Genomic DNA, 13,744 nt, shown 5'->3' on the forward strand with positions numbered 1-13,744 from the left:
TTTCTTTCTTTCTTCTTCCCTTTCTTTTTCCCTTTCTCTTTCCCTTTCCCTTCCTCTTCCCCTTCTCCTTTCCCTTTCCCTTCCTCTCCTCTCCCCTCCCCTCCCTACCTTACCTTTCATCTTGGAATCAATACTAGATATTGGTTCCAAGGCAGAAGAGTGATAAGGGCTAGGCAATAGGGGTTAAGTGACTTGCCCAGGGTCACACAGCTGGGAAGTGTCTGAGGCCAGATTTGAACCCAGGACCTCCCATCTCTGGGCCTGGCTCTCAATCCACTGAATCACCCAGTTGCCCCCAATAAGAGGCAAATTTCGACTTAGCATAAAGAACTTGCCTGTATTAGAGGTATCCATTAATGAAATCGACTGTTTCAAGATGGAATGAGCTGCCCTTCCCTAGAAAGATTTAGGCAGAGCACCATTCACCATCTCTCAGGCATGCTGTAGAGGTTATTCTGCCCCAAATTTGACATTAGATTAAATTAGTTCTGAGGCCCCTAAAATTCAGTGATTCTTTGATCAGTTCAAAAGCATTAACAAGTTGTACCAGGCAACTAAAACTTCTCTCTTTCATTTATAACCAACATACCCATCCTAAGAGGAAGATAATTATAACTTGTGATGTGAGCTGGTAAATTTTTGTACTTCCTGATTTAAAAACTTAGGACGTATTTATTTCTTGGGCACCACTGATATGCAGTAGCCCGGAGTGAGAACATTGGTATAGAATGAAGGGGAGCTAAGATTCCTGCCTATCTCCGCCCTCACAAAAGAAATTAAAACAGGAGCTATTTTCCTGTTACAATAAAAAAAAAAAAGTTACAACTCTTCATTTTCCCTCCCTTACCAGATCAAAGCTACTTCCACAGAATTTCTCAAATCTCCCATTCCTCATTCACAGCCATCAGCCTCACTTAGTCCCTCATTACCTTGCACAGGGGCTAATACAGTAGGTTCTCAGTTATTCTCTCTGCCTCAGGCCTCTCTCTTTTTCTCACTCAACTTCTGTTTGCCTCAGTTTCTCAACTATAAAATGGAATTCATAACAGCACCTACATCACAGGGTTTTTGTGAGGATCAAATGAGATGATAGCTGTAAAGTGCTTTTCAGCACCATTTCTGGCACATAGTAGACACGGTATAAATGCTTATTCATTTTTCCTCTTGCAATCTAACCTCAACAGAGCTGCTAAAGTGACATTCTTAAAGCTCAGGTCTGACCATGTCAAACTACTCAGAAAAGTTCCAGTGACTCATTCTTCTCTTTAGAATAAAGGATAGATTCTCCCTTTGCCATTTGTTTAAATTTTCTCTTCAAAAGAAGTGGTGGTTAAGTAGTGTCTGACTCTTCATGACTCCATTTGGGGTTTTCTTGGCAAAGATACTGGCATGGTTTGCCATTTCCTTCTCCAGCTCATTTGACAGATGAGGAAACTAAGGCAAACAGGGTTAAGTAACTTACCCAAGGTCACCTAGCTAATAAGTGTCTGAGGCCAAAATTTGAACCCAGGAAAATGAGTCTTCCTGACTCCAGAACTGCCACTCTGTCCACTTTGCCACCAAGCTGCCCATCCCTTTTTGCTTTTTAAAACCCTTTAAAGGGGCCATTGGACCAGGAGTGTAGAGGACCTTGGTTCAAATCTGACCTTAATCACATCCTAGCTGTGTGGCCCTGGGCAAGTCACTTAATCCTAATTGTCTAGCCCTTGCTACTCTTATTCTTAGAATTAAGACAAAAGGTATGGGTTTTTTATTTACAAAAACAAAAACCCTTTATGGTCTTGCTCCAGCCTATCTTTCCAGGCTTTCTCTCTCATGAATAGTTCATTCCAACCAAACTAGTTTACATCCTATTTCTCTTACATAATAATCCATTTCAATAAAGACACTCCCATTTTCTTTTCCTAGACTTTTGTTCATGCTTGAGTTGTATTCTTGCCTAACCTCTACCTCTTAGAATCCCTAACTTTCCTTTAAAGCTTTTCTTAAATTCTCTCTCCTGCATGAGGCCTTTTTAGATCTCCCTCAGCTGTTCCCTGTCCCCCAAATTACTTTGTATTTACTCTATGAAGGCTTCGTACTTACTTATACATGGACATGATGGAATGCAAGCTCCTTTAGATCTGGGACTGGTTTTTCCCCTCTGGCTTTAGCATAATATCTAGCACATAACATTAAGTGGTTGTCAAATTAACTAATTTTCAAATTGCTCAGCAGGCCCAGTTCTATAGATTTTCCTTTTGAGCCCAATGGCATTTTCTTGTTTTAGAACAGGTACATAATCACTTCAGGAGGTACGAGGTTGAATATCTACAGTTTGCTTTTCGCTGGATGAATAATCTGCTTATGAGAGAACTGCCCCTCCGATGTACCATTCGGCTGTGGGACACCTACCAGGTACAAAAGACATTCTTTGCCCCCTGCCTCTGGTGCCACACAGAGGACACAGCTTCTGTCTTTTCTGTTTTATGTCACTTCTCCACTCTTAAATCTCCCACACATGCCCATAAGATATTCTAGCTCCTTTGGCCAGCATTCAGATCCTACTAGTCCTTTCTATGACTTCAACTTTTTTTTATCCAAATGGACTTCTCTCCACCATTTAATGTGCCCTGACTCGAATTACCTTTGTGCCTTTTTGCACGTGTTCTTGCCTATGACCAGGATGTCCTCCTTCCCCCTCATCCTGTTGAATTCTGACCTCTTATTTAGAATCCAACTCAGAGGCCACCTCTTCCATGAAGCCTTCCCTAATTTACCAAACTATCCCTTATGTAATACCTTGTTTTGTGCTTATGTGAGGCTTTGCATCATGATTGGGTATTTGTGGCTTATCCCACTACTTGATTATAAACTCCATGAATTCAAGGATTGAACTTTCTCCCTAGCACCAAACATGGTGCCTTAGAACATCATATAGGAGATTAATAAATGTTTTTGGATTAAGTAGCAATGGATGCTTTTGTTAATTAGCAAATTTGAGCTAGCTGCTTCTTTCTCCATCTAAGTCTGCCATAGATGCCATAATTTTCAGCAGGAACACCTCCATCCTCTCATAGAGTCATCAGATATGGGTACTATGTCAGTTTGTTTGGCTTTGCTGCTTTTCTTTATGTTAAAGGGAGGGTTCATGGTGAGGTGGGAGAGATGGAAGAGGGTGAATATAGAGAAATGTACATAAATAGTACAACATTAAAAAGAATTAATAATGGAGCAGCTAGATCTCTCAGTGGATAGAATGTCAAGCATGTAGTTGGGAGAACCTGAATTCACATCTGGCCTCAGGTACTTCTAGCTGTATGACCCTGGGTAAGTGACTCAACTCCAGTAGCTTGTCCCTTGCCATTCTTCTGCTTTGAAATTGATACTTAGTGTCACTTCTAAGACAGAAGGTAAGGATTTAAAAAAGAAAGCAAAATGAAAGGAACTAATAACTTTGTCATATTCAGGCCAACTAGATGTGAAGAGTTATTATATACTGTAACATTTCTAGGTTAATGTTTTCTAATCTAGAGAAGAGTGGAACCTAGCATCTTCACCCAACTTTGGGATGCTGACTCTAGTTTTGTCCTTTCTAGTCTGAACCAGAAGGATTTTCTCATTTCCATCTCTATGTGTGTGCTGCCTTCTTGATTAAGTGGCGGAAGGAGATCTTGGATGAGGAGGATTTCCAGGTGAGTAGACAGGAGCCTACCTTAGGCTTAGATGTTGAGTGTTAGAGTAGTAGCCCCATATCTGGGAACATGTGGCAGACAGGGAGACAAGGTTGTTGGTGGATATTTATATTTGATCCCACATACAGCTAGTATATTATGCAGGTTCACACAATTCTTTTTTATTCACTATGACTTTGGGCACAATATGATGATGTTGTAGGAGGCCATCCCTTCCTTCACCAGCAGACAAATTCCGAGACAGTTCGGGACTGAAATAGTGATGGTCATAATCAGAAAACTTAGGTTCCAGGCAGCTGGGTAGCACAGTGGATAGAGTGCTAGGCGTGGAGTTGAGAGAATCTGACTTTAAATACAGTCTCAGATACTTACTGTGTGACCCTGGACTTAATCTTAAATCTGCTTTGCTTCAGTTTCCTCATCTGTAAAATGAAATGGAGAAGGAAATGGCAAAGCACTCTAGTACCTTGGCCAAAAAACCCCAAATGGGGTCATGAAGAAATGGTCATGACTGAAACAACTGAACAACACCAAAAAGGCATCATTTTTATTTTTGTTGTCATTGTCTTTTTTAAAAAATGACTTCATAAACTCATAATCTGCCCTGCCACTCTGAACTCACTTGTCTATGACTCAGCATTTGTTTATTTGAGGGCAGGGGCTGTTTTGTTCATGTCTTTGTATCCCCAAAGTTCATTTCATAGTAGTTGCTTAATCTAGTATAGTCTTATTTTTAGGAGATGAAATAGTGACTGAATCGAGTAAGAAATTACTTAAGATGATATGGTAGAGGAGCAGCAATGGTTTGAGAGCCAGGCCTAGAGACAGGAGGCCCTGGTTCAAATCTGGTCTCAGGCATTTCCTAGCTGTATAACCCTGGGCAAGTCATTTAACCCCATTGCCTAGCCCTTAGTGCTCTTCTACCTCAGAATTGACACTAAGATAGAGGATATACATACTTCTTCCTATACTATACTTACTAGCTATGGACTCCTGGGCCAATCGCTTAGTTTTTCTGTGCCTCTGTGACCCCATCTATAAAATGAGAATTACTATATCAACCTCACAGGGTTACTATGGGGTTCAAATAAAGTGGTATACTTAAGGCACTTTGCAAACTTTCAGTATATAAATATATAAATGCTGAAACAAATACCAGCTATAATTATGCTGTACTCTGCTTCAGCTAATAAGGGAGCCAGCTCAGTGCTGCTGTGTAGGCAGCAGTGCAGCCTGACAGACAGAGAGAAGTTAGGGAAGGAGAAGCCTCTCCTCCATGAGACCCAGATCACAGTCCCATCTGGACAGTCAGCACCACCTCGGAACAGCTAGAGATGTCTGACGCCAACGTTTGTGGCCGTATCCAAGAGAAGTGTAGGGGCTGTTTTCAATATGTATATACATAAGACCTCTATAAAAGTCCTTGTCTGAAGGCTATACCAACAGTGCTAGCTCTGGGTAGCTGCAGATCTGGTGGTGGATTAGATGTTATCCAGGGTCATGATGAAATTTTTTATCACAACTCATAAGAACCAGCTGTTACTGGGGAAGCTAGATGGCACAGTGGTTAGAATGCCAGGCCTAGAAGCGGCAAGACTGGGGGTCAAACCTGGCCTCAGACTTCCTAGCTGTGTGACCCTAAGCAAATCACCTAACCCCATTTGCCCTTCTGCCTTCGAGTTGTTACTGGGACAAAAAGTAAGGCTTAAAAAAAAAGAATCGACTATCAAGCATCAAGAGGCTTTCAGTCTGTCACTGGAAAAAGCACCCACTCTAGTGAAGCATGCACATAAAAGTTCTTTGAGAACAAGGGCTATCTTTTAATTTTTCTGTATCCCCACAACAATGCCTGGCACATGATAAGTGATTAATGCTTATTGACTGACTTTTGGAACTAAATGTGAGAATTCTTGTTATTAGGTGGGTTGATTTAAGCAGAAATCCTGTATAATCAATCCGTGGCAACATTTGACCTTGTATAAGGATAATAAGGCAAAAAAGGTAACAAGTACTCATTAAATGCTTAATATGTGTCTGACCCTGTGCTAAGCACTGGGAACAGATACAAGGGAGAAAAAAAGACAATGCCTGCCCTCAAGGAGCTTATATTCTATTGAGGAAAGACTTAACACAAAGAAAGCTAAAAAGGAGGGAAGATGAGAAACACCCTCTCTCAGATTCGGTGTTGAAGTCCAGAAAGTCAGGAGCACAACAAGGAGGGGAATGAGAATGGGCTAGCCTGGGCCTCTCCCCATAATAGCGACATCAGGAGGAACTCATCCATGGGAGAGATAGGGAAGTTCTAAGGTGAGAAGGCCATAGGGGAAGTTGGATGTTCCAGGGTGAGAAGGTCTGAAGCATAGCGTAAAGAAAAACTAAAAAAAGAACGCTTATTGCCCAGTGGTCTGTGTCAGATAAGACCAGAGATTTCTCAGCAAGAGAAAAGACAGGCTCTTTGGGCTACATGAGAGTTGATGAAAGCAGTGGGAGCCCAAGCAACCATGATGGCAATATTCCAGCAATCCCATTGAGAAGAGATTTGACAATATTTATGAAATCAAAGAAGAACTTAACGAAAGAAATACTACTAAGGGGGACTTAAGAGGGAAAATAGAGGTCCAGAAAGTATCTCTGGGTTTTGACACTGGACTAGTCAGGTAACTGACTTATAAAACAAGTGTTTTCAGGACGGTTTCCATTTCGCTGATTGGGGCTAGCCCTGATGCCAGTGTCATGAAGCTGTAGCAGAAGAGAAAGGGAAAGAGTACTAGGTCTACCCCAAATAAAATATACCAAAAAAAGAATGCAGACTTTCAAGTGATTCCAATAAATCTGTTCTGGACCTGCTGCCAAGACTGCAAACTATTGATGAAGGCTTATACTCACTGCCAGTGAGTGTTAAGTGGTAGGTGTTAGGAATAAATGAGGAATATTCTGGGATGGCCTCCTACCAAAAGTATGCTGTCAAATGAAATCTGGTATTGAGAATATGTCATCTAATTTTATTCTCTTGAAGCCAGCTCACAGACCCATTTTGGATATGATGAAGTGCTTTTCAGATCATCTGTAGTGATGATAGATGATTCTTGGGAAAATGCACAGGTTTCCCAATATTTCTCTGGTCTGGCTACAAGAAAGAATAACAGCTTTAAGCCATGTAGCTGTCAGGTGGCCAACTTATAGGTGATGACCAAGACTGGTAAATGAGCTTTCTTCCAAATATTATGGAATATAGAATCAGAAGACCCAAATGTGAATCACAGGTCTGCTACATAATGTCCTATGTGACCTTGGGCATGGCAATCCCTTCTCTGGCCTCAGTTTCTTCATCTTTGAAATGAGGAAGTTGAATTAAGCCCATGTTGGCGAACCTATGGCACAGGTGCCAGAGTGTGCTGGAAGGGACTGCTCCCCGCCCCCTCTCCATATGCACCTGAGGACATTTCTCCCATCACCCGTCCCTCTGCCCAGCAGCACAATGGGAGCACTTCCTCCCTCCCCTGACTAGGGTAAGTCGGGGGGGGGGGTAGGGGGGAGCTCACATGCAGTGTGAGGGTTGCAATTTGGGCGCTCTGTCTCTAAAAGGTTCACCATCACCAAACTAAGCTAATCTCCGAGATCCTATCCAACTCTGAATCTTATGAAACAATGTAGTTTCCCTCTTGGGAGACTCTTGTGAATTACCCTTATATGCCAAAATATTCCAGGCCTCCTTGTGGTATCAAAAAACTGGAATCCAAGTGGGTGCCCATCAAATGGGAAATGACTAGAAATATTGTACTCTATGAACATAATGTGATGATATTGCGCAGTAAAGAAATAGTGAACATGAGGAATTCAGAAAAGCTGGAGAAGACCTTATGAACTGATACAGTGAAATTATAGAACCAGAACACAATATTTGCAATGATTACATTAAGTAATTAAAAACAATTCTGAAAAGCAGCCACATGACCTCTAATTAACTGTAATAAAGCTGTGTTGGTTCCAGTGATCAGATGATGACACATATTTGGTTCTTTTCAAAGAGTGAGAGGAGATAGGGCACAAAATATGGCACATACTGTTTGATGAAGAGGCCATTGGTTGATTGTCCTGATCTTGTTTGTGTTGAAGTGGAAGGTTGGGGGTGGGGGCATATTGCTAAAGGACTGTGATGGAAAAACAAGAGGCATCAAGAAAACTTCCCATAAAATAGAATCTTTAAAGATAACCAGGTAAAGTTTAGAATTAGTATAGCATTCCTTGACATTTCTCTTCCAATACTGGATCTCTGATTTTCTTCTTCAGTCTTCCCATTTGCTTATTTTGCTTACCAATTGGCATCAAAGTGTTTTTTATATTTATTTAGGTTCTCCTTTGGACGAAATGAAAGTTACATAGACAATTTACTCCTATTTTACAGATGAAGACTTGAAGCCCAGGGTAGTTGTGGCTTGTCCTAGTAGTAAGTAGCAACTTGTGGAGTTGGCTAGATAGCTCAGTGGTTTGAGATCCAAGGCTTGTAGTCCTGAGTTCAAATATGGCCTCGGGTACTTCCTACCTATATGACCCTGGACAAATCATTTAACCCCCATTACTTAGCCCTTACTGCTCTTCTGCCTTGGAACCGCTACACAGTATTGATTCTAAGACAAAAGAGATGGGTTAAAAAAAAGAAAGAAAAAAATTTGAACTTGCAAGATCCTCCTCCAAGGTCTTCATTCTAATGCTCTTCCCACTTCTGTCCTGTTTATTCTTGTCTTATAAACCATGGAGGGTCAACATCTCAAAATAAGGAATATAAGGGACCAAAAGGAACATTACCTAGTGGCCATAGTAAGGAGATCCCAGAAACTAATGTTTGGATTGTTAGAGAGGAGACTAAAGTCTGGGACTTGTAAAGTAGGAGCAACTAAGTTTTCATATTCTAGGAGAAAGATCACACTCCACATTCTCTATGTATGCAAAAAATGAGGTTTTAGATTTATCAGAAATCTGAAGATTTTTAGAAATAGAGAAAACTTATAGAAGAATGTTAGGTTCTACTCTAGCTAAGTTTCTGATACTAAAAATCCACCCTCTGACAAAATGGCTAAAGTTTCCAAACTAAAATTTGAGGAAAGTTAGTAACTTTGGTGGGGAAGGGGGGGGGGGGGGAGGATGTCATTTAGGCTCAACTTGAAACTTCCAGAGATGGGTAACTCACTAATTCCCAAGGTGTAATCCATTCCACTTTTGGACAATTCCAGCTTTTAGTGAGCATTTCCTTATATTGAGTCAGGCTACTGCCCTCTAGCTTCCTATTACTTAGGCTAGTTCTGCCAAAGCAGATCAAACCCAATCCTCTGTTCATGTGATATAGTCCCATAGATGTTGCTGGGGGCAAATACTATAGGAAAGATAAAAGTGGGTAGAGAAGAAGTAGGATTAGCTTAAACAATGATAGGATAAGAACTATTGAACAAAGGAAACTCCCTGTGTTCAAATTCTGTCATTTAATAAAATTATGGTAATAGAGGGTTATTGTTGTTTTTTAAAAATTTGACCTCCAATTCAATTTGACATTTTAAATGAAATCCCAGAAGCTACAAAATTACATTAAGCAGTAGTAAGTGTACCCTATTTATTTAGTTATCCATACATACTGGTACAATCACCCCCATCCGGAAGGAGTAACTTCCTTTCAAAATGAGCTAATTTAGAATTTTCGAGGAAAGAAAAGAGTAGATTGTTGAACCATGGACAGGATTTGGGCACGGTGGTATCTATGTGTCTACTACTATGTAATAACGATCATAGTACAATTAAATTCAGTGTTGTAGTGGGACAGGGAAATTATTTCAAAAAGGCTTGTCTTTGTGAACTTTTGGGGTGGCTTGGTATGTTGAATTTTAGTCTGTTACTATTGATTAACATTCTAATTTTCAACTTAAATTCCTGAGGATAATTGACAATTTCAAATTACCTTTTATTCTGTATAGATTAAGCTACTCCAAACTTCAATTTCTTCTTACTTTAGGTCTTGATGCTGCCTTGTTTCTTCCATCTAATTCAAACACAGTTTATTCTATAAAAAAGCCCCTTTAATCCATCAATCAGTAAACTGAAATTTAGCGCCTACCATGTTGCCAGGGAATGAGCTGGGGAATACAGAACGAGTTCTGCTCTCAAAGAACTTACAATCTGTGGGAAAGACAACATACAGATACAAAACAAGCTATATACAGGATAAATAGGAAATCGTTAAAAGAGGAAAGAATTAAACAGAGTTGGGAAAGACTTATGTGATTTTAGTCAGAACTTAAAGGAAGACAGGGAAGTCTGTAGAAGAAGAAGATGGAGAGCCTTCCAGGCACAGGGAACAGCCAGAGAATGGCCAGAGCTGAGAAATTGGGTGTCTTGTTCAAAGAGCAGCTGGGTGGCCAGTGTAACTGGATATAAGAGTTCATAAATATGGAACACTTCATGAATTAAAGTATCATCCCTTGTTCAGGGCTCCTTACTGGAGCTCAACACTTCTCTAGTTACCTCTAGTTTTTCTTCATTTGTCTCTTTGTCATGTTTAGTTCTTTCTTCTCCTTAGAATTGAAAACCTTTTCTCCTCTTGCTTGCTTTAGTTTCAGTTGCAGTTTGTGACAGGGGTTTCAGGACTACAGGTCTTCACAAAAGAGGCTTTTTCTTCCATTGTAACATTTTACTAGTATACATGTTTTGTACCCTTAAAAAAAGAATCCTAGGATTTTTCTTCCTTTCTTTCATGAGAAAGAATCATTTTTCATGATTGGGGTTGCCATGAAGCTGAGGTTGGTAGCAAATTGAACCCAAACTGATAAGATGGAAGTAGATTATTCTGCCACTTTTTCAGATCTTTAAATTGAATGTCAAGACTGGGGCTCATTACAGCATACTTATTTATTCTGCTTTATAACAATTTTTTCCTGCTCTGTGATCATCAATGATCTCAGATTCAATAATGTAACCATGCTTCATCATCACAGTTAAGAATCAGACAGTTACTTTAAAGTATGACCTAATGATTATGACCTGGTGTTTAAAATAGGGAACTGCTCATAAATTTTCCAGTCATCTTTGTGCAGGGACCATGCTAATCTTCACAGTATCATTCCAGTTTTAGTGTGTGTGTCCTGACAAATTGAGCACAGTATAGGACTTTGTTACATCTGCATTTTGATTCATATGTGAAAAAGCATAAAGCCTAAATTTAGATAACTGGGGGCATGAGGGAGGAGATATGGCAAAGGACACATCTGGATAACTGTCAACAAAGAGACAAGGAGACAAATGTGTCTCAAGGAGAGAACCTCCTTGTCCCTTGAGGGAGAACTTCTCAAATGTAAGTAGGTAGGTTGGTTTCTCTTATGTCATGTTGTAGCTAGTGAACCCATAGCAAGGAAGTGAAAATATCAAGGGTCCTAGCAAGGGACCTTGTCTAGGGAAGACCCAGCCTCGTTTAAAAAAAAAAAGTGCTATTTTTTTTTTATTTTTTTTTTTAATTTTTAAACCCTTAACTTCTGTGTATTGACTTATAGGTGGAAGAGTGGTAAGGGTAGGCAATGGGGGTCAAGTGACTTGCCCAGGGTCACACAGCTCGGAAGTGTCTGAGACCAGATTTGAACCTAGGACCTCCAGTCTCTAGGCCTGGCTCTCAATCCACTGAGCTACCCAGCTGCCCCAGTGCTATTTTTTTTTAACCTTCCCTGTCTCTTTTTACTCCTTTCCCTTTCAGATTTCTCTTACAAATTCTTAGGTTAGTCCATAGGCTGGGACCACTCCTGCTAGCTTAGTTGTGTTCATTTCATTCTCACTACAGGTCTTTGCAACCTTCTTCCCCCCAATGTGAATAGACCTTCAATATATAGGAGATCTATAGATATAGATCTTTCTGCAGAAGTTACATTCCATTCCTCAAATTCACAAAATGCATTTAGCTCCTTCCAGTTGCCCCATGGACCATTTGATGTGATTGCTTAGCTACATGTATAGGAAGTCTCCATTTGTACCCACACCAGCAATATAGGATCCTTGCTCTGCTTTTAGGTAAAAGCGTCCTGATATGTTTACTATCATCTTCTCTCAGCCAAAATTGGATTTGGTTTTTATTCTCCCTGGCTTTCCCTGCAAACTTATAGAGTATTAGACAGGATTCTGAGTAATGGGAGATTGGCTAAAAAGCTTATCTGAATGGGAACAGAAAAAGAAATAAGTTCTCTCTTTGAAAATTATATACAAAAAAAAGGCTTTTTTCCCAGTTCTTCTAGGATCTTTATCCTATTCCAGTTCTAATGTAATGAGTGAATACGTTCATCAAAATTTGAGAATAGGTAGTAATGATAGTAATTTATATTTGTTTGGCACGTTAAACTTCTTTTTAAAGCACTTTCACATATATCCTCCACTCATATGCTAATCTCATTTATTCCTGCCTCCTCTGAGTCATCCTTTCTCCCTATTCTTATATCTATAAGATGAACAACATGAGAGGAGCAACTATAGGCAATGATATAGACGGGTGTAAATATAAAATGCAGGGGTAAAATTATTTATATGTATTATAAAAGCAGGAAGTCTTTTTTTTTTTTTTTTTTTTTTTTTTTTTTTTTTTTTTTGCTGTAAATTTCTTTTCATGTATGTCCCCTTTGGCTTAGATTCATCTGACATAACTGGTGATCACTAACTCCTCACAGATACTTTTTTAGCCAAAAAAAAATACCTATTCTCAGTTGTAAAGGATCAGAAGGAAATGGGGCAGCAGAATAATACAGCTATCATACTTGAGTGATGGATAAAGATAATTCACAATTTATGGTATTCTTCACAAAAAACCTTGTGAGGTAGGTAGTGCAAGTATTATCTTCATTTTAGAGATGAGCAAACTGAGCTTCAGAAAAGTTAAGTGATTTGCCCATAGTTACACAGCTAATAAATATCAGGGCCAGGACTCAAATCCTTATCTCCTGACTCCAATTCTAACATTTTTTTCCACCATATCACCTTGCTTCACTTAGGTTGTACATAGAGTTGCTTGTAAGAAGCAAGATGATATTTTTTTTTTTCAGTTTTCCTTCCTTGTCTTCTTATTAGATGAAAGAGCTCCTGGTAAGGAAATATCCAAAAAGTAGAGCGTGGGGAAAAGTTCAAGGAAAAAACAAAGAGAGATGACTGTCTATATACTGTTTAAGTTAAGTCAACCAACAAATATATCAAGCCTCTTACCTAAACATTATGCTATAGTAGGGTGCAAATTAATTGGAATGAAGTAAAATAATAATGTATAGACTTATATGATAAATTTTACAATTCTTGCATCTTTTTAGTTTTAAGAATTTTATTTGCTTTTTCAGGATTTATAGTACTATAAATTTCATGTGTTATGAAAAGTGAACAGTCAGAAATTTATACATATGTATTTTTTTACCAATTACATGTAATAACAAATTTCCACACAAGTTTCTTAAATTATATTATTGAACTTATCTCCCTCCCTCCCTTCCTTCCCTTAACCATTCTGGTACTGCTGGTAGGTGATTCAGTCTGGGTTATACATGTATTATCATGCAAAACATATTTCCATATTTTTCATTATCTTATAAAATCAAAACCCAAAAACATAACCCCAAATAGACAATTGAGAAATCATGTGCTTTCATCTGCATTCTGATTCCTTTCTCAGGAAATGGATATCTTCTTACATCTTTAAGAAATTAATATTCAATTTGCCTCTCTTTTTTTGCTTTAGTTACTTGCTTTATAGGATTTCAGTTTGAGTTCCAAAAATTTTGATATATAATCTTTTTTATTTTTTAATGTTTGCCTTCCATCTTAGAAGCGGTACTGTGTATTGGTTCCCAGGCAGAAGAGTGATAAGGGATAAGCAATGGGGGTTAAGTGACTTGCCTAGGATCACACAGCTAAGAAGTAAGACCAGATTTAAACCAAGAACTTCCTGTCTCTAGGCATTGAACCATCTAGCTGCCACTTGACATACATTCTTTAATTTATCATCCTAAAAACACACTTTCACAATTCAGATGTTAATTTATCATCCTGAAACCACACTTTCACAATTC

The 13,744-nt window shown here is 39.1% G+C and overlaps 1 protein-coding gene and 1 non-coding gene across 2 annotated transcripts in view; one reads left to right on the plus strand and one right to left on the minus strand.

Annotated features, from left to right (window-relative positions):
* TBC1D22B (TBC1 domain family member 22B) overlaps nt 1-13,744 on the plus strand; it is a 129,747-nt gene that overhangs the window by 106,421 nt on the left and 9,582 nt on the right. The window contains exons 12-13 of the mRNA XM_044675296.1: nt 2,270-2,397; nt 3,579-3,674. Coding sequence (XP_044531231.1) covers nt 2,270-2,397; nt 3,579-3,674 — 224 coding nt within the window. The remainder of the gene's footprint in view (nt 1-2,269; nt 2,398-3,578; nt 3,675-13,744) is intronic.
* Nucleotides 10,709-10,817, minus strand: LOC123248125. Its single transcript, XR_006506224.1, has one exon. It is a non-coding gene; the product is annotated as a U6 spliceosomal RNA (small nuclear RNA).

The sequence above is a fragment of the Gracilinanus agilis genome, chromosome 4 (assembly GCF_016433145.1).
Source record: "Gracilinanus agilis isolate LMUSP501 chromosome 4, AgileGrace, whole genome shotgun sequence".
Lineage (NCBI taxonomy): Eukaryota > Metazoa > Chordata > Mammalia > Didelphimorphia > Didelphidae > Gracilinanus > Gracilinanus agilis.